We start from the raw sequence: 21,919 nt of genomic DNA, 5'->3' as shown, positions 1-21,919 counted from the left end.
AGTGATCCTCAGTTGTATAAGGTTATTTCACATAGCTTTGTGCGTGTGTATTATCACCATCTGTATGCTCTGTGCTACACCAGAGCAAGAATCTGTGGGGTGAGACGCACACTGTTACAGGAGCTTCTGAAGGAACTTAAGTCTTTGCTCCAACAGCAACTCCTTTATTTACTCAGCTAGAAAAAGGAGAATGATTTTTGTCAACAGTGAGCAGCTTCACTTTCTCCCATGCAATATATATTAACATATCAAGAACTCAACAAGTTTTTGCAGTGTTCTTGCACCTTACTTGCACGTAAACCAGTATCAATATCACAGGTCATTGACACTCACAGTTGTACATGTAGTAGGAATCATAAAAGCAAGAAAAAAGTTTAGAGCTTCTCACTGGCAACCCAAACTTTTAAAATTCTGTATAGATACTGAGTTACATAAACTGGTTCAGTAATTAAAGGCCAATTCTCTTTATGATAAAAAGCTGACCCTAATCACCAAGCTGGAGCCTGAGTCATACCTTGCCACAGCCTTTGTCATATGCCTCAAGACATTTATTTCTTATTTTAATCACATTCCATTAGCTGACTTAAAATATGTTGCTGGATTTGGGTGTTATGGCACAAGTTACAGTAGGAGTTGGTTCATTTAAGCAGACTAACATGATGCACTGAAATGCCATAATCTAAGCTTCCCCACTTCTATCCAATTTAAAACCATTTTGAGATTAATTTCCCCCTTGTTCAGGAAAATTCTTATTGTAGCTGAACTAACAAAATAAGTATGTGTTGCAATAGTCTACAATGAATACAGTATTATATTTGACATGATTATAGTGTATGTAATCACCGAGACACCCCTTTAGGATCCAGCATGAGTTATTCCCCAGCTCCCCAGACTAACTTAATATCACTTTTTTTTAGATGACCAGAAATCTGCCCTCCCCTTGCACCCAATTCTGCACCTAAGTACCACAGTACAGAATCTGCCACAGACTACACATTTTCCACTAGTAAAATTCATAAGCAGACACAAGTGCAAAGCAAAATGTCATTTTATTTAATTCAAGGACTATTTTCCTTCTAGTATTGCTGAAGGGATCACCTCCTGGGGAATTGATCATTACAAAGTCCCTGTCTAAAAGTTCAAGTGCTCTTGTTGTACATTCTTTTGAACCACAGAAAACATAATGACCAAGTAGGTGGGCAGCTACTTGCAGTTTTATCCCACCTAAATTAGCATTGCTTCAGGCTAGAAAACAATTCAAGTAGTAAAATCATGGAAAATGTTAACCTTTAAGGTCACTACCATATTTTGATCAAGAAGTCCTGAATGTATGAAAAGAACATTTGTACACGTTATGAAGTTTGGTTTGTTTTTTTTTTTTAACCAGACACTGTTGAAGATGGCAGTTAAGTATTTTGGACCAGTTGTCAACTGGATATTCAAGAGTTCTATCTGAAGGTTTTATTACCAATTTCATTAAGCAATTCACTTTTCACATCAAGCTCTTTAACAAAAGCAACATATACCCGCACCAGAATCACTGTAGACAGATTTAGTTTTATAGAATGCCCTTCTGAAAATTCATTTCAAAATAGAGATGCTTTTTCTCCAGAACTGTAAAAGCCATAAAAATGCAAAATATCTGTTAGGAAATTTTTAATCAAAATTATTCCTTAATGTTCAAAATAACATTTAAGCTCCTACTTTTTTGTTGCCATCCACATATTGATCAATAGACTAAACAGGTAACAATGGTTCACGTTTTTCCCCCACCTGAAACATTTCTTCTAACACAGGCCCAAGATAGGCAATACAGAGATTCAGGGACATGGATTATGCATGGCAAAGGTAATCCTCTAGCATTTTAATTTAGAACAACTCTGATTCTAGCACACAACTTTGAGTCTCAGTTGTTTTCAATCTGCTCTAGGTCCAAGTCCCCACAGTCTAGAGGAAAGATGCCTTCTTCGGTGCTCTCACAATCACTGGTGTCCTCATCGCTTTCGCACACTGCAGCTGCTTTCTTATAATCCCTTGTTTTGAAGCTACCTTGGCATGAGCCATGATGCCTTACTTCATCCAGCTGTTCTTTCATCGGACTGGAACCAGGGGTGATGATGTTCATAAGATCATTTGAGTCACATGGGGATGACACAATTGTCTTCATTTGTGTGTCATCATCATCATCATCTTCATAGTCAAGGGAGCAAAGACTTTTGGAATTTTTTAAAGTCTGCAATTAAAAAAAAATACATGAATATATTAACCATGACTGTATAGGAGGAGCAGAATAAATTCCTTAAATTCTTGAATAGATCAAGAGTATGTACTCGAAATTAGAGAATCACATATTTAAAGTAAATCTGGAAACGACGAGGGGCATGAAGAGGAAGGAAGAACAGTATTTACTTACTAGGCAACCTGGTTTTGCACAGATATTTTGCCTATGTAGATTCCCATTAGTGAGAAAAAACTACCAGGCCCCTTTTTTATGCATAAATATCCAAACCCCTGGCTTTAGTCAGCTAACGAGGAACTACAGACACCCAGTTTGATGTATTAGCTTTCTGGCAAATCCAGAGCATAGCATTTGGTAACATCAGCATTTAGGTCAGACAGCTGCACTGCAGCCTAGTCAACAATTAATTTCTCAAATTTCCCAAGCGTGCAGACAATGAGCCCTCGGCCTCACCTCAGAGACAGCAAGAGTCTGCAAGGCAACTGGCATATTTGGGTAACCTCAAAACAGGAGAAAACCAAGCTTCTACTGGAAGCGTCTTGCTCCAGGGTTGGCTTCATTTGTCTTACATTTGGGTACCAACTGAACAAGAGCTCAGGAATTTGAGCAATTCTGTTTAAATGAAAAGTATATGAGAAAGAGGGGCACTTACCTTCGTCTAAATAAAGGAAAAAGGAAAGAAAACCTCAGTAAATGTCCTCCCTCTGTCCCTCAGATAAAGGAATAAAATGCCTAAGCTCCTCATGTAACTGTAAGGGATCCTTGACCAAAATCCAGAAGCAGCATTTAAGAAAAAACAGAACTATACAGACAGCAGATTCTGCCTCATACAAGCACGCAGCGAGAGGAGAGTGAAATAGCCAGAGCTCCTCTCAAGAGGTGGTAAGAGCCAGGAGAATAAAGCTATGCTAGCTTTCAGTATCTTACTGGTTAAGTGACTCCAGTCCCACATACACACAGCAATCTTTTTATTGCAAGTATATCCACAGGGAACAAGACCAACTTTCACATCATTTTCAGCTTCCTCCTCCAATTTGTCATTTCTTAACTATTTTATATTTGTTGATGTATTCAGATGAAATAGGAACATTGCAACATTCCCAGTGTGCTATATTCCAGATGCTCTTCCAGAGCACTGGATAATCTTTCCACTTCACCACTGCACGTCAGCAGCTTACCAATATCTTTGGGTGGTTTTTAGAAAAAACTTCAAGAATTCAGAAGAAATCTGACTTAGCCTTGCCTGTATACAACTGGATGAGGGAAAAGAGAATGGAGAAACCTCACTGAGGTGAAGTGATTTGCCTGACCCTTTAGGGTTGATGTTACATATGGAACATCTTGCAAACAAGCCCACTGCTACGCTGCGAGTTCATATAGTTCCTTGGACATCCCTGCATCAAATCTACATAAAAAGTTTAATTGATGGGAAGTTTGAATAAAGGTAAAAAGCAAGACATTTCAGTTTTGGAGTTCAATCACAGCACAACTAGGCTGAGGAGTGAACAGAAGTATTGCGATGGGATGGGATGGTGGTTCACCATGGCTGGTATCTGTACAAAGGTAAGACTGCAACAGCATTCCCCAAGCCTGCACCACATGAAAACACTTCAGAGCACCACTTTTCACTAGTGATCAGAGGTCTGTTATGCTCATATTGCACACAGCTCTTCTCTTGGTCAAACAGCTTTCATGTCTTATAATATGCATTAAATTGTTCGTTAACAAGCCATAGGTTTCAAGCCAGAAGGATCTATAAGGGATAATCTAGGTTTTTGTGGACAGACACAAACAAGACCTCATTTAGGAGTTCATTTGTGCAACTCTAAGACCTGCATCCAAAGATCAACTTTCAGGAAAACACAAAAAGACAGTTGACCATAGTTCTGTCAGGAGGAATTCACCAAAGTGTTAGCCATAGTTAAAACTCACATCCAATTTTGCATCTAACCAGCACCACCTTGCATGATGAAAAAGCTTTCTATTTCCAAATTTCGCTCCGTTATGAAAACAGTTTTGGTATAAAACACAGTCTTGTTTTCAAAACATTTCTATATAGCTCACTTACAGCTTATTCAAGAACAAACATTTGAGTTCTTATTTATGACTAAGAGGTGTGAATTTCTCTCATATTTGCCTAAAAGGAAAACAGTATATTTTTGAAGTAGAAAGTGTTAGAGGATATTTTAATCCTAATTCTATCTCATTGCTTTGAAAAGAGAACACATTTCCTGTTGTGTATCTCCATATAGGGGACAATATTGTCAGTTCTTTAAATCTTATAGCAGGCACTGGGAAGGAAAAGGATCAAATAAAGTAAAGCTTTGAAAGTTCTGCTTTCGATGTTTTAGAAAGGAATTCCCAAGTCCGCCTTCAAAATATCTTTTATTCAATTTACTGCTAGAAATTAATCCAACCACACAGCTGTCTTTCTAGAAGGTTTGTGTACATAAATGGAAAATTGCCTGTTAGCTGTACTGTGCTGAAATCACTTGAATGGGAACTTTTAGCCGGTTTCAACACAACAGCAAGTGCATTCAACTGGTTCTTTGTTCCCCCACTTGTCACAACGGCACTGAACTAAAAATAGGTGGATTTATTATCTCACAGCACAATCCCACTTCTTTCACAAAGCAAAAGGTAGAAATTGCAATGCATTCAAGCCCTCTAAACTGCAGCTTTACATGTTACACTGGTACAGTACCACACCTTTCAAGCACAATTGTGCTCAGTGGGGAGCCTGCGAGTACTTGCTCAATGGTCCTCATTTTATAAAGGATGCTGGACTAACAAGACAAAAGAGTCCACAGTTGGCAATGGATAGAACTCAATCAGCTAAAAGTATTCTTTTGTGTAATGGGGGGGAAAAAAAAAGAAAAAAGAAACTCAGTTTTAAAAGAAGTGAGGCGATAAAATGTCTGAATATTAAGAAAAAAAACTTTGTACCGAAAACAATGGCAGGGAAGGCAATAAAAGAAATCTCTGTAGACCCTTGCCATACAAAGCAAATAAGAAAGGCCCAGAGTAGCTTGAAAGGAAGCTAAATGTCTGTACTCTTTACTAAACCTCCAGTTCAGAAACCCATAATACATCACTTTCCAAATATAAGAAGCAATAAAAAGGTTGTTTTTGTTTTACTAACAAAACTAGAGCATTTGCTACAGTAGTCAAGGGAAAAATAAGTCATTTATGTGCATGAAAACCTAGCGTATAATGGGAGCAGCAGTTCTCATGCTTCTTCCCCATGCCCCCATCATACACCAAGTCCACCCATTTTCCCCCTCGGTTTTGAATGGGGGTGGAAGATACAGCTGCTCTGAAGAGCTGCAGCTGCAGCAGCCAGCACAAAGCAAGGAGCAGAGGGAGCCTGAAACCACCAGAAGCCCTAAGCCCATCCCGCTGCTTCTCAGCACCAGTCGTCACAATAGGGTGGACTGTTCCCTGAAGCCATAGGCTTCATCAGACAAATTAGACTAGTTATCTGACTTGCCTTCTCTCCTACCCTGAGACTTTTGCCTATGACACAACACAAGAGATGCTGCTTTAGGAGATAGCGGCACATAGGGTTTCTTGACTATTAAGGTCTCAATGAGGGATATCAAACACGTGAGTGATGCAGTGGCCATCACGATAAAGAGATCCTGGAATTTCTTGGAATATCAGCAGCGAATCCAAGTAAAAGCACCGAAGAAGCAGCCCAAGCATGGAGCAACATGTGGCTTTTTCTGCTGCTTCCCTGTACCTAGCCAGTTGATGGAGATGGGGAAGGAACACATTAGATGGGCTGCATTTCCCTTTGAGGGATTCACAGGTCCTTATTTCACTTCCTAGACTTTTGTTTCCTATAGATTAGTCAGACTGGCTCAAACCCAAATGCCTTTACTGTTGGTAACTCATACCACAGGTAAGTTTGAGATCAGAAGCACCACATACAGCATGATGTGTTCCTGTCTCAGACACTAACCTGTCCCCAAAGAGGTTACAGTTTAGCCTCAGCAATAACAAAGTCCAACCATGCTACAAATTTGTTAGAATGAAGTCTCTTCTCTTCAATGTATGAAGCTAAGAGGCAGACTGAAGGAAGGACTTCAATTAATAATAAACTGTCACAAGAGGCTGGTCCTAAACAGCTCATTGAATCACATGAAAAACTGCCTTCTGAACATACCGTCACCTGACTGACATCACATCTTACCACAAACAGTTGTGAACAGTGTCCTCCCCTGTAAACTGAATTTTCACTTCATGCATTTAATTACTTGTATTAATACCATTACCTGTGACAATTCAACTTGGAGACATGTACAGTGTTCATTGTAAATCGTTGGAATCTCAGCTGGTTGTATAGATTAAAAAAATACCCCATCACAGACTTAATGCCTGCATCTTCTACTGTGCATAAAGTGAAAAAACAGTAAGAAAAATGCTGTGTTTATGTACCAAACTATTAATCTTTCTGTGGAGTAAAGCTCTGGACATTTGACTTTTCTATCTTGAATAGCAACTGAGCATTTTGTGAAGACTCCAGTGTTCACAGATAACCTTAGCTTTAAGAAGCTTGCAGTTGAGAACAAACATAGCTTCATCGGTATAAAGTAGTGCTGACAGGAGGAAAACAATATAGTATTCTTCATGATGTTATATGCCTGAAGTTTGTTAATACACTCTAAAAGCTAAAAACCAAAGTTAACTGGGAAAGAATTCCTCCCTGCTTAAGTAAGAAAGCAAAGGTGTAGAAATACATGAAGTGTCTAAAAATTTTTTCAAGTCAAAAACCATTTTAGATCTTTAAATCATGCATCTGAAATAAATCAAAGGAGAAGTCATTCTTTTTCTTGCATTAAGCTACAAACCAAACAGTTAAAAACATTTCTATTTACGTATTTTGTGGAAACAGAATCAAATCCCTCGAAATTTCCCAACACCTTGGAGAAATCTGAGTTCTGATCAAATTCCTTTTGGGAACCAAACATGTTCTTCATTTTTTGTAGCTCTGCAGTTACACCTCATTTTCCTGGAAATTTGACATGTATCTTTATATTCAAAAATGCAATGCTTATTTCATCACCTATAACTAGGAAGCAGAAAAAAGCATGGAATACTGGATATGAATGAAAAAGTAAACAACTGCTACCATTCTGCCATGTAATTAGACACTTAACTGTAATAACCATTCTTTACATCATAGATGAAGTTAGTGCTGTTCTTGTAGTCAAATAAGGTAAATCCTATTTGCAAAACCAAAGACCTAGTTAAAAATCAATACAAGCTGACACACAGCAATATGGCTACGACTTGAAATGAAAGTTGTTCACTACTTTGTCTCTGCTGTATTTTCAAAGGGTGGGTTTTTTTTTAATTTTTTAGATGTAGGTGCCCAGGAAGAGAAGTAAACTGACATCAACTCATTTCATGTCACATCCTGAACAGCATCATGAAGGAACAGACTTTCATCTTCCACTAGCCAGACTGTTCTAGATTTAAGATGCAGTTTTCTGGTGTAGTCTACCATGAAAGTTGATCTATTTATTGGCCTAGATTTTTATGTTTACATTCTACATTGTGACACAGTATCCTTGTAAGTTTTGTTTATGAGTCATAAGAACCTGTGATTCAATTTGGCTTTTTATTTAATGCTATTAGTTGAAAAAATACTATGGCTTAATGCAATACAAATATTTAAGTGAGATGCTAAATTTGTCTAATTATACTCACATATGCAAGAATACAAGCAAGATAACTGACAGAAACCACTGGAATAGTTAAAAGTCTACAAATGAGAAAAACAAAGACTATGGGGGAATGGAGATCCAGTTCTCTGCCTGAGCACCACCACACATTGGTCATCTACACTGCTAGGGAGATTCTGGGAACCCATGCACTGCGGTCTTCAGATCTGTACAGCAGCCTGCTCATTTAGCTAGGAAACTTTGTAAGACCCAATTAAAAAAATCACTGCTATGACACCAAATTCCAAATAGCCATGTGAAGTCACAGGCATGGCAGATCCCAAATACAGCTAGGATTACAAACAACTACCATGGATTAAGTTCAACCTGAACACCTGCTTCCCCCTTGCCCCAAAGTCAGACATAAAAATTATTCATGGTAGTCACTCCATATATTGAAAAAAATTCACATTCAAACTAAAATATCCTCTCCATGTCTTTTCCTTGTAGTGGTTTGCAAAGATCATCTAAACTGAGGAGAAAATCCACAGGCCCCCTCAGAGCTATTAGCTCACCCCCTCACGCACTTAGTGTGTACATTGTGCTCAGTTAAGTTTCAACATTAAGTAACATAAACTAAGGAATTTAAGCAGATTAAAGAAAACTTTTGTCTAAAGGTGCTTCTCTAACTGAATTCAAGCAGACAAAACACCACTGCCATTTTTTATTCATTCCTTTCTAAATTAAATTTTGGTTGGGCAGAGGCAGTTTAGTGCAGAGCTAACATACACATACAGGAAACTCCGGTGCTGGGGTTTAGCAGTTTCTACAAGTCCAGGCCCATTCATCACAGAGGTTAACTTTTTTCTTTGTTTTTAAAGACACACTGGAAGGTGAGTTAATGCAGTACTTAATGCAATACAGTCAAGAACATGATTCAACAGCAGTACTAATGTGAAGGGGGTGAACATATATGGCAATTTTTCCTCATATAAAACCCAGGCCAATATTAAACCGCATTTAAAAATAAGTTTACAGTACGGAATTTTAATTAAGATGTTGGCATCTTGCATTTTCTAATTCAGTGGATCTGTGAAGTGCAACCTTTTACCTTTTCTGTTTCAGTAAGTATAAATCATGCAATCTGTTATGAGAATGTGGAATTACACTCTATAAACATCAGACCTACCTGTTTCACCTGCATGTAATTAACTAAAGGAGTTTCAATTACTCTCAGTACCAATCCAGCAAGAATAAATACCTACAGATGCTACAAATTACTCCATTAACTAAAACTGAAGAAGCTCACCTAGTAGATTTAACTGTTCTGAACCAGCTGATAATCAATATAGCAAAGTGGAACATAATGACATTTACATTGTTCAGCTGAATAATACCATACAAGACTTTGGCCAGGGAGAAAAGTAGCTTAAGCCAAATGAGATAACTACTAGATACAGCAGCAGTGTTCATCTGAAATGCACTGATGCATTAGAAGAGAGGCTTCCTCAAAGGGAAAGAAGCACCACAGAGAAAAGACTCAGAAGGGCACTGAAATAGCAGAATAAGGCCAGGAAGAAGGGTTCTAGCTCTGTTCTTGCTTAGGAAGCAGCTGCAGTCTGAGATCTCTTGCAGGAGCAAAGCAATTGCTCACCAGTATGGGCAACAACTGTCTTTGCACACCTTCATCTAGTTATTTCCCTACTCCCTGCTTGACCCTAAGCACATCTCTAATATGGATAGTGAATTTATCCACCTTACGGATAAACCAAAGAGCTGGACAATGTGGAATCGGGCCTCTGCTGTGCTTGAGCTGCACCAGCCCGAGAGGCCTCAGTCTGGCAAATTCACATCAGCCAACTGCGTTAATGAGTGATGGTGTGATGAACAAACAGCTGCACCGTTTGTGTTCATACGGCGAGGATGAACACATCTGGTTTTGTAGAAGGGCACAGAGGGAAACACTGTAAGCACGTGCTCTCTCCCGAAAGAAATGATTCATGTTTTGCCAGAGTTGTTCTATCTTTTCCAATTCAAGAACTTTTACCTTTCCTTTCAGAAAAGAAGCACAAGCCCTGGAAACAAGAAACCAAGATGCACACTACCAGCTTTATTAATAATATGAAACAATGACTTTATAAAGACTTAGGTTAAGTAATAATGTCTAATTCATACAGATTTTAAAAAGATGCATCCAGCTTTCTGCATTTCAAACTGGGAAATGAAGAAGCTCACATCACTAGCATGAGCTACACACAGATCCCTTCACACAGACATGTACTAACATACTTCAAAGCTGCTCAGAACATTGATATCCCTCAACAGTACAAGCAAACTGCTTAACAAGATTATTACTTGCAATATCACCTCTCAATATTTGACCACCACAGGCAGCCAAAGCCTTCTAATATACTCCTCTGTTAGAGGAATATCATAATCCGCTCTGAAACAACCACCTAAACAAAAGAGTTACCTCCAAACCTAGGAGTTTTGCTAGGTTTCTAGACTTCTCGCTAGATGCATTCAAACAAGAAGAGAAAAAGCTGTAGCTGTGCTTCCACAAAACTCTTACTAATCAGTCACTTTTGAAATTCACTTTACCATGCCAAACCCTGTTCTCAAGTAACAGGGTTTAAGTTGACTGATTATGCACCAGTGTAATATGGGACAGGATTTGACCCTTGTGGCTTCAAAACATGACCATATTGGCTTCATTTCCTGCCATTTGTGTGTCATCTATTTTTATAGAGAACTTCTATTCCTGAGCAGTTTAGCCAAGGTCTTATTCCTTCATGACTTTGCTGTGAGCTGCAAACAATTACTTTCACAACTGAATCACACATGCACTGATTTTTTTGCAGAGTACACCCATGTACCAAGTTCTCAAAATTCTAGTGTATTCATTTTTTTTATCCTCAGGTCAAATACTAAGTTGATATGATGGGTCAAATTTATAAGAAATTAGAGAAGTAAACTCCAAATCCTGATTCTAAGGCTACCCTCATTAGTTACTGACAGATGTCAGCCTCACCTATATTATTGGGTTATGCTGGCACTCCATCATAACTAGCATTTTAAGGGATTCTATAATTGGGCCATAAAGTTCATTTCTGCCAGGGAAGGGGGATGGGAGAGAAAGGGAAACACAGTCTCAGCTTGGGAACAGTTCTCCCTTCTTCAGAACAGTTTTCCACTACAGAAATACTTGTCCAAAACAAAGCCTTAAGATCTTGTTATACAAGCGCACACAGGCATGTGTGGGTATACACACATGCGGACGAAGTACAAGTGCTGTTAGGAATCTTTTGCTCAACCTGATGCAAAACCCACAATTTAACAATAAATTCTTGTAGGAGCATTAATTCAAACTGTAGGTGGACTCTCGCCACTAATTATTTCCAGAGACAAGTTAAGTTGAATACAAACATTTGTTTAGAAAGAACAGAATTAGCGCTGTTCACCTTCAATCTCCAATACATGCACTGCATTTTTCTAGTTCAGTATCTGATTTTTAGACTATTGTGAACATTTCTGAAACTGGGTAGCTCAGGAAATGCTCTCGACATCAAGTGGCAAACCTGCTAGACTTTTGTTTTTTAAATACTGAGTCAACTTGTGCTAAAACTTCTGTTTGCTAGATATGAGTTGGACAAGTTTATTGGTTCAAATAGCAAAGCTGACAACACTTCAGCAGTTGATGCTCAATATGCTTTTTTAAAAAAAGTTGCATCAGGAAACCACATACGTGGTCCTTTACTCTTCAGCAGCACTGAAAAACAATACATGATTTAAAATACATCATACCAAGTCAAAAGAAAAACAGAAGTTCCTTATACTTTAAGAGTCAACATTCAAAATCCTGAAGTACTGTGATAACACAAACTGAGCCCCACTTCTCACTGGATGGCCAACTTCAGTTTTCTTCTGTTTTGTAATAAAATCAGTCTGCATGAAAAAGCTATACATTCAAGTATTACACATTTTAAAGAGTCAAATTTGTTTATACTACCACAACTTGCAAGCTTCCTCGCATACCGTAAAAGCCCTTCAAGTTTTAGTCACATGGTTATTACTATAATGAAAACTTAGATCGGGAAACTTGTCCGAAGTCTCATTTATTTAAAATTCAGTTTCTAGTAATATTTAAGTTTTATTGCAGAAGCACGTGTCATCATCAGCATATAACAAACTGGCTATTTTCAAGTATATGACTAGGTCAGCTATGTGATTATCTGCAGCTAACCTTACCAAACAATGGCCTCCCAAATTACTCTCACAGAAACTATCTACTTATAACTGTACTCCAGTAAAAGTTGCTTCTAATAGCAACTTAAACCCCCTCCAACATCTCTTCAGTTTGTATATACTTGAAAACAGGCATGTAAACAAGTCAATATTTCCCATCCTAATGGAAGAACAAATTGACATCTCTAATTAAAGTAGATAAATTTAAATCAGTTCATTTTCAAAAGCTTGAGACATCTGTTTTGCTTTTATCACACCAATATACATGCAGCAGGAACTGATCTCTGCAATGCAAGACTAACAAAAGACAAAAGTGACAGTTAAACTTAAGACTTTCCAAAGTGATTTTAATAAACTTCTCTGTAGAGAAAAACCTCAGGTGAATCAATTTGGTTCAGGTCTCTCAGAAGATGATGAATCAAGTCAGAATGTGACTGTCAAAAAGCAAGGGAAGTTTCACAACAGATGATATTCAGAGTATGAAAGACAAAGGCCTAGTTTCAGAATGAAGAGTTCTTCCAATCTGGTACTATGAAGATGCACTAATCTATTAATTTGATTACCATGTTATTACAAGAACACAGAATATTAAGGGAACACCCTCTCCAAAAATTACCACAAGTTAAACTCAGAGAAGTATAAACTCATTTTCTAATACATTTTAAAAAAATTAATTCAGGATTTTGTTTTTTGCCAAGAGATCTGGAAAAAAGTTCCCATATCAATGATTAAACACTACTCAGCTCTTCTGCTAGCCACCATCTCTTGCAATTTAGAGCAAGGGAAAAAAACCTAATCCCCTGCCACCTGCCAAAACCCAGATGGTAAAACCTGAGAAAAGTGCTCTCACCTCTCTCTAAACCCTCTGGTACAGCTTAGGCACATTAACTCTAAGTACCCTATATATAACACTGAGCCATAGCTCTTAACTCAATATTGTATTGTATTCCAAACAACATCACCAATAATTTTAGCATAATCCAATTTTATGACAGGCTAAGTAATAATTAAAAAAGAAAATATCCACAGCTGGCTGAAACCTGGCTTGTGAGTTAATAGATGGCCCCTTTTCTCATAATGTCAAATGCAGCTGGCCTGGTACTCATTAGCTCTTTCAACAATGAATACTTACTTGTACATACAGGAACTTGCCAGAAAGGAAAAGCAAATCTGCAGCAGATATTAAGCTGCCTCCTCCTCTTATTAGCACACTGCTTACAGAAAAGTACCATAAACACAGAGCTAGTTTTGAGTCTGACAAAGCCACACCGCACTGAACAGCTCTGAGAAGCTCCAGCTATTGGCAAGACATTTGTTACAGAATGCCATTTACAAAAGACAGGAGGGAAACCTCTATCTTTAATGAGATTTCCTTTCCTTCTCTATCCTCAAGGCTTTACTCCCTCACTGTCAGAGCACAGGGAACCTCCAGCACAAGGGCTCACTTCATTAAATGCCATTTCGGGCCTAATTTCATGTTGTGACCCACTCTGCTGATGCAAAGAAAGCAGAACGCCAGATGCTCTCTGTGCCTGCTATCTCAGTAGCGTTTCATTCACTACTCCAAAAAAAAACCCCTTCCAGACATCCATTCAAAACCAAGTACCCCCAGCCTGGTCTGTCCTGTCACAGGACAAAGTGCTGGCTTGTCTTCAGCTCACTTTTGATGCTTGCCTATCATCTCCCAGCCCAGCCTACTCCTATCTCCTTTTCCTTCTTCCCAAGCCTGCTGGAATTTAAACTTTAAATGGACGCCCTCCATGGCAACAATAGATAAAAAAGGAGCCTTTGATTGTTCATGCGTTGCAGAAAAGAAAGGAAGAGATTCATCCTGGCTGCGACCTAGCAGGAACTCATCAAGCACAGCTCCCCTTCCATTGCAGTGGGATGCCTTAGCCTGTAGCTACTCATTCAAGCTCCCTGCGTCTATGTTTCCATTCAAAGAGGATGAATTCTTCAGGTTTCCCCTGTTAAGGAATTAAATGTTGATCCTATGAATGAAGGGCAACACCAAGCTTGGAAAGCTGCCAGAAGGTTCTGTAACACTCAGCAGTTTGGAGTTAATTCAATACTTATTGATATTTAGCAGGATTTATAGCTGCATTATTTATAAGGGAAAAAATCACAGAGCCATATTTAGACCTTGGTAATAAACTATTTTTAGCACCATCTGTTTTTCTAGTTTTTTCCCTTGCTTAGACAAGAGCATACTTTTACCCAGTTCCCTCTTCCTTGCCCATTTAAAAGAATCCACTGAGCCTAAACCAAAGCACAAGTAAGGATCACACTGAATATTTATTGTGCGGCAATCCTCCTAATCATGTTTTGGAAATGAGAATTGCCAACTAAGGACAGTCTTGGGCTAATGCAACAGTATATGTTGTCTTCAGTTACAAAACCGAAGAGATTTTTTTTAATGCGAGGGGCAATCTGTTTCGCATAAAGAAGGTTACTATCTGGAAAGAAACAACTGATCATTAACTGCATTTAAGCCATCTGAAAAGTGTTCACACTCCTGGCAGTCCTTTTCTGAGCAATAGTTGCCAAGTTTCACCCTCATTAAGCCCATAGATGTTTTGTCACAAGTACATTCTGCCAGGCCAGGCTGCTGTTAGAGGGGGAGACAGGAATCACGAGCAGCTGCTACAGGCACCTTGCCCCTGCGAGATGAGGTGTTTCAAGCTGCAGCTGCCGCCCAGTCAAAAGCTCTCCCAAACTTCAAATTACCTCTTCAAGATTACATTTATATTCTGCTTTTAGTATGGGACACAACACTGGTGGCCTCTGCAGCATGACAAGAGGGACAGAGTGAAGGGGTTGCCGGCTCCTTGAATTCTGAGTGAAGCAAGGCTTTGGGTACTTGCATACTGATTAAGTTCTCAGAAATGCACTTGATAGTGGCAACATATTCATCTTATCCTCCTGAGTCACAAAAGTTTCCTTTTTATCCAAAATAGTAGCACAACTATTTGAAAGCTTTACTGTTAACTGTGTCAGATTAAGAAATTTTACTTTAGAGCAATGCAAAAAATTCCTCTAAAAATATGGGCTCATGGAGTTCTTACACTTTGCAAAGGGCAGTGACAGTAAAGGTTGTGAGCTGGTTTACTAGGGCTTGCAGCACAAGTCAAGCATTCCTGGGAAGTAGAAGACATGCAGCAAAACCCAAGAATAAATCCCAGCATCCAGCACAGGTCAAAATTAAATTCTACAAATGCATAACAGACACATACAGCCATTATAATGGATTCCTAAAAGGAGTCCTGAGGACTTTAAAACTTTCAAGCAATCAGTATTATTAATGTAACATTCATTTGGCACTGGCATTATGTGACAATTTTAGAGTTTGAAGGAACTAGCAGCCCTTGGAATGCTTCCTTCCACTCTACCACTTTTTTTTGGGGTCGGGGGGGGAGCAGAACCCAAAACAGGGCGCAGCACTTGTAACAGCAAGTACAACAAACTGCCAGGTAGATGGAAGGGGTCCTTGGGTATGTGATACTGAGTCAGGCCATTCCCAGGATCAGGGCCAGGATGCTGAAGCCTGCTCCTGGTGAGAAGCATCTCCATACACCCGAGCAGCGACCGCTGCGCCCCATCTGTCATACAAAGCTCAGTGCCTGCTACCAACCGATGTGCCGAGCGGTCTGTCCCTCTCAGGGGGAAAAAGCTCCAAATCTGGGCTACTTTGACAGGACGCATTTCAAAGGACAGCCTGCCTCAACTGAGAGGAGTTCAATAAAACTGTTCAAAGGAGGGAATCAAAGTCTGCAGTACTTTCAGTGGCCATATAAAGCACATGGACAAAAGCCAACATATACAGTAACTGTCGCAGTAAATTTAAGAGCTGTTGCCAACTATGTTTAAAAGTAAAAGCTATGCTTGCAACTTGTAGTTCAATTCCCTAAGGCTGTTGCATAACCTGCAAATATGTTACAACATGAGAACAAATTAATACTGGTGATTAACCAGGAATGTAATTGCAGGATCTGGAAGTCTTCAAAATGCAGCTTGTTGCAAGCACTGTATCAAAGCATCTAAGCTGCATGTGGGCAAGGATGCTCACTTGTCTGCACTCAGTATCAGTCTTCATATATAACCATGCACTTTTACACAGATTTGGAAGGTGTAATCTTATGCCTTTTACAAAGTTTATGGCTTATTAGCTAGCACATATGCATATTTAGTATGATTATGCATTAAGACAGGACTATATGGACACATGAATTAGTCTCAGAAAGCAGCTGGAGAAAGTGACAGCAAAAAGAGCCAGGATAAGGCTTGTTAGGATATGCCCATCCACCCCTTCCTTACACACCAGATGGCAATGGAAAGATGACAGTTATCTGTCCTTAAAAATCAGTGATCACAAAGAAAGGACTTTGTGATTAACTCTCAAGTCCATACCCATTTGAGAGACGGCCAGATGCCAGTGAAGGCAACTGTGGCAAGTCAGAAGAGTCTGCACAAACTCCATTTATTTCCTAATCCATATGGTGATCTCTCCTCTCCACCCCGGTGCTTGGAAGCAGTCTAAGCAATTGTGATCCACAACTCCAACACTGTTTGGCGTTTCTCAGTATTTTTACATAGCAAGCCTATGTTAAAGTGATCTGCATCTGGTTCTAGCTGTATCAAATAATTTATTGGCAAAACTCGGAAGCCATTAGGAGATTTGCAATTTATAGATTAGTAGCTACTTAACTAGGATAAGTGAAGTCTGAGTTTATCCTCAACTCTTGATTTTAAAAACAATGCTCCAAAAGCATCAAGGTAGTTTTAACTAAGAATGGGACTTTTTTTTTTTTTAAAAAGTCATTCGACAGAAATAGTTTTTAACCTCACTAAGCTTGTTAACCACTACTTAGCATTTTGAACAGTATTACTTCAGTCCTCATGATGATTACCATTCAGCAACATGCTTCCATCTCAAGACCTCCAAGAACAGAGCACAGGGGAAAACGTACAGAAAAGCCATTTTATATTTTATTTATATATACATTAAAAATATGCGCTCCTTAAATAGTCACAAACAAGTCACTGTCTCTCAAAGCTAGTTAGAATAAACTTATCAATACTAGCCTAACTCCTAATTTGGAGTGGTATCACCCTTGATAAAATATTTCTGCTAGGAACATGACATGTACACGAACTTCCCTGACCATTTCCAATAGTTCAACGTTTTCTACAAGTGCTGCTTTTCACACAAACATGCTGGCTTATGTGCACTACAAGTGTTTGGAGGCCATTTGAACAGGTTTGTTGTTGATACTTTGAATCCCACCGTTAGCTTGAGTAAAGTCTTTAGTTGTTAAGATTTCAGTGGATGCATACTTCAGGTATTGCAAGTATGCATTTCCATAAGGATTCCTCCTACCCCCCACCCCCCAACAGTCAAGAGTATGACATTCTTATAGATCTAAGTGTACCGTAAAGTTTAACCAAATTGTTTTTAAATCAGACTGCATTGCTACAAGATGCAAGAAAAACATTACACATGACATCCAAGTACTCTGTTGGCTTGAGGAGTTCATTTGTCTTACAATAACTGACCTTTCTGCTGTCCACTCTTCCAAGAAGATACCTCCTGCAGAGCTGAAACACCACAGTGAAGAGGTAAGCTAACCTGAATTTGGAATAGGTTTTCGTCAGGGATAAAGGCAGCAACCAAATAGTTTGGATCTCAAGAATTTAATAGCTCCTCAAAAGATGGGGATCAATTACGTTCTTTCCAGTTTATTCAGACCACTTAAGATCATTAATCACTAAACTACCTAGGGCCTATGCTTTCTGCAGTTAAAGTAGCTTGGGCTCAGTAACAGACAGAAAATTTTTAGTTCTTCACACAGTTATTTGAACTCTCCAGGAAAAGTCCTCTCCCTAGGAGATGGGACAGCAGAAGGAATTCAGTTATTTTAGATTATGAATAGCAAAGACAGTGTTTTTCAACATAGAGTGCATATATTCTTTAGTCATAAATTTGATGTGAGTCTAGAAGTTACACACACTCCACTGCAAAGTATTTCTGTATCATATTAAATACCATTAATCCATTCCTACTCACCTTGGTACACAAGTGCAAAGTACTTAAATTTAACAAGCTTAAGAGCCATTTACTAACCCAACTGTGCACTTGCATGCCCTGAAAACACCCCTTCCTGTGCCAACTACATGAGCTTTACAAAATTAAAAGAGCACGTCCCAGAGCAAAAACCTTGCCATTTTAACAAGCCTTGGAAATTCAACTTAAAGTTATTTCTGGTTCTACAGTAACGCATGCGCAAATTACAAGGGCTACTCTATCCAAATAATATTTTTAAATGCTTAACACAATGAATGCTATGCACTGAGCACTTACTGCAGCATACAATCACTTTGAAATCTTGAACTCCATATTTTGATTCAGGTAAGTATCCTTAAAACAAGTATGATGAATAACATTCTCAAAAACCTGCTTAGGCAAGCTACTATGCAAAAGTAAACTCTAATTAAAAGTGGAAGGAGGGAAAGGAAAAAACCCACACACTAAGTTTACTTTTTAAAGATTTAGAGCACATCAGGTGTCTCAACCTCTGGATCAATTTTAGTATTGTGCACTAATGAAGCATTTCCAGTGAGGGGCTATGCTGACTGTGCTTCAAGCACATCCGATTTCTGCCATGCTGAGCACACACTACAACAGTTACAAGTAACCTTGAAATTCTACAAAATAGGACATGGCAGTTAAGCCACAAGGCACCTGTCATATACGTTATAAGATCTTATTTAAGATCTTTCATACTACTTGTACATCATAACACCACTTTATATCACTTCATTACTTTAACCTACTATTTCAATCTAAATACCCTTATAAGGTACATCTTTTTAAAAGGACAAGTTTTAACACACTAGCTGAAGTGGAGTTGTCCAGCATTAGGTGAAGTTCAGAAAAATTTTACTCCTGCTAAATATTTTACACCACAGTATTCTTGTTCAAATACTGCAAAGATTGCAAAGTTCTCACACTGCTTCTTACTGTTAACGTGCATTGGTCTAGAAGACAGCCAAAGGGCATACTGATCAACTTAAAACGAACTGAAGCCCAAGATAGTTAAAATATAACTAGACAAAGAAAAAAAAGCAGCTCCATACAGTATCAACAACCTATCCTGAAGAATACCTGGAATCTGCAAAACCCTTTCCCAGAGGGACAGTATCTTTGCAGGGCTTAACTTGCTTGAGCTCTGGTCTTAAAGGGTCTTTATTAAATTCTGTGTTCATAAAATGTGTAAGTGTATTTGGTGGCCCAAGCAATCACGCATGGAGGTCTTGAGTTGTGACAAACTAGCCTACCTCCTGCATGAGAAAAAGGGACTGCTATAGGCTATCATGCCTTCTAGTTTCACACAAAAAATTCTGCATGTAAAATTTCAGCACTGTATTTCTGATCAAGGCAAACTATGTAATGATACCTGGAGCACTGGGGTACTGCAAATACTGAAAGTTAACAATTTTCAACAAACTTCCAAAATATAGCTCAACACTATCCCTTTCCATCATGAAAACAGACTTACCTTTGTGCTAGAGATACTTCGCTTTGCTCACATCAGTAGAATGTTTGAAACGGCCCTTTTTTGCAACCCCCAAGATACTAAGACACACTCCTCCATTTTTAGCGAAAACCTGACATTACTAAGGGTTTGCACCTGCAGAGGAAGAACTCATCAAAATGGTCGAACCAGAAAAATGCTTTAAAAGTCTCTGCATTCAGCTACTCTACAGTAGTTATTTTCCTTCAAAACTCACACTCTTCCTTGCTTGATAGTTGTGCTACATAGGCAAGCCTCAACTCATTTGTATATACACGGGGCTTTGCTACAACTTGTCTACTTAAAATAATGGTTGTCAAACTGATGGTATGAATTTGGGGAAAAAAAAATTTAAAGAACAAATTTCCTTTGGTGATACTGCAGAATCATTCACGTGAAAGTATGTTAGTGCTGGTTTTAAATTAATACCAGAGGGTGTTTCCCTACTACAGGAGAAAAGTTTGACAGTCTAAAGATGCCCTTTGTCAAATTGCCCTGTACACCTTGCATTAATTAGCACAATGCAATTAAACACAACTTCAGTTCAGATGAATTCACTGGCTTTCATGCAGCTGGAAGCAATGGCTAGGTCAGAGGAAGACAAATTTGTTCAAGAAGTTGCAAAAAGTGAAATTGATCTTCTCTTCTTCCCCAGTTTCTGAAGTATCCTGCATTTTTGCTTCCCCCCCTCATCCTTGGGATCCAAAAAAGTAAATGAACTGGCAAGAGGATTGGCTTTAAAATGTTTTAGTTACATTTAATAAAATATTAATTGAAATTAGGTTTTAGTTTAGATCCATTTATATAAAGAGTTTGAGCACTTCACTACTCAGGCATTTGGTTGAAGTTTACAGGCTTGCCACATTAATAATAATGGCGTTACAAGCACACAGAACCCTGGTGTTGGCCACTTCAAAAGGGATTGGAGCAAGCAGAAACAGGTCCATCTTAACTGAAAATGTCTTTGTTTCCTCAAAGCTATGTGAAGGCAGTTAAACTGGAAATACTATTAAGCAAATGTCCAGATTGATAGAAAAGTAATTTCAAAGTACACCAAATAAGTAATGTAAAAAACCAAAAATTACTGCAAGTTCCAACGTTCTTAGAAAAGACTATTAGGTAGATGAAGCGTGCCACATCAGTATTGCAACTTAAACTACTGGAAAGCTACCTAGACTTATGTTTCATAAAGGCTGCTGCAGTTGAGACTCCAAAAAGCCTGTGCCAAGACATAAGCTCTTCATATTTTTGCAGTTTTACTGTTAAAAGTCAAAGTACTAATTTAGTCATTATAGATTTGTCATGAACAATACATGGTCAGCAAGATACATTTTTCACCTAGCAAAATTAAGCTTAACACAGAAAGACGTATCTACTACTATCCTGTTGATAACTTGTGCTAGAAGTTATATTTCATCTCAGACTACCTTCTACTGCACTTCAGAGTTAATTACTCCTGTTGAGGACCTGTGTTTTGTTCTCCATCACTTCATTATTACAACAGAACCAATCTCCAAGGTACCATCTTATTTGCTGGTTAATGCAAATATTTACTTGAACTATTTAATTGCATATTTAAACTAGACAGGTGATGCCTGATCAAAGTATTTTCCTGAAAGTCAGATACATAACATAGCAGATGTGTTCACGTGGCAAAGCAATCTTAAAATCTATGGTGTGATCTCCAACACTTGGAACTGTGCAGAGAAGCTATAACCATGACAACAGCAAGTCACCTAGAAAAAAGCTGCAACACCTCCTGGTACCAAAGCAACACCTGTGAGTCCTAACATCATCCTGTGGTGCCCAAATACAAGCAGTATTTTTCACCCCAAATCAATACCTTTAATTTTATCTCTGAAGAGCAAATCTTAAGACAGCTCTTTCTGCTACACACACATAAAAAGGAATCAGATTAGGAAATTATTCAAGAACTAAGAACACCAAGGACTCCAGGACCTGAAGAAAAGCTTGAAGTAACACATTTTTTGGTCTCTACTTGCACTTAAAGTTGGACAATTCCCAGCATCTAGATAGAAAGCAACTAGCAAGATTTGGAAGAACTTTAGTCTCATTTACTCCTCTTCATTTTCTTTCATTTAGACTTGCCTGGAAATGACCATATTGACTTCTGCCATAAAGAACTTTTTTAATTAAACAAAAATGATTTAATCCTTTGCTTTAAAATGTATAGT

At 38.5% G+C, this 21,919-nt stretch overlaps 1 protein-coding gene across 1 annotated transcript in view; it reads right to left on the bottom strand.

The window, feature by feature from the left end:
- Positions 1-1,030: 1,030 nt before the first annotated feature.
- FAM53A (family with sequence similarity 53 member A) overlaps positions 1,031-21,919 on the bottom strand; it is a 72,365-nt gene continuing 51,476 nt past the window's right edge. Inside the window, exon 5 of the mRNA XM_075752689.1 lies at positions 1,031-2,233. Within this exon, the coding sequence (XP_075608804.1) occupies positions 1,907-2,233 (327 nt within the window). The 3' untranslated portion in view covers positions 1,031-1,906. The remainder of the gene's footprint in view (positions 2,234-21,919) is intronic.

Source organism: Balearica regulorum, chromosome 4, assembly GCF_011004875.1.
Source record: "Balearica regulorum gibbericeps isolate bBalReg1 chromosome 4, bBalReg1.pri, whole genome shotgun sequence".
Taxonomy (NCBI): Eukaryota; Metazoa; Chordata; class Aves; order Gruiformes; family Gruidae; genus Balearica; species Balearica regulorum.
The sequence above is the reverse complement of the archived record's forward strand: the minus strand, read 5'-3'. Positions and strand labels throughout refer to the sequence as shown.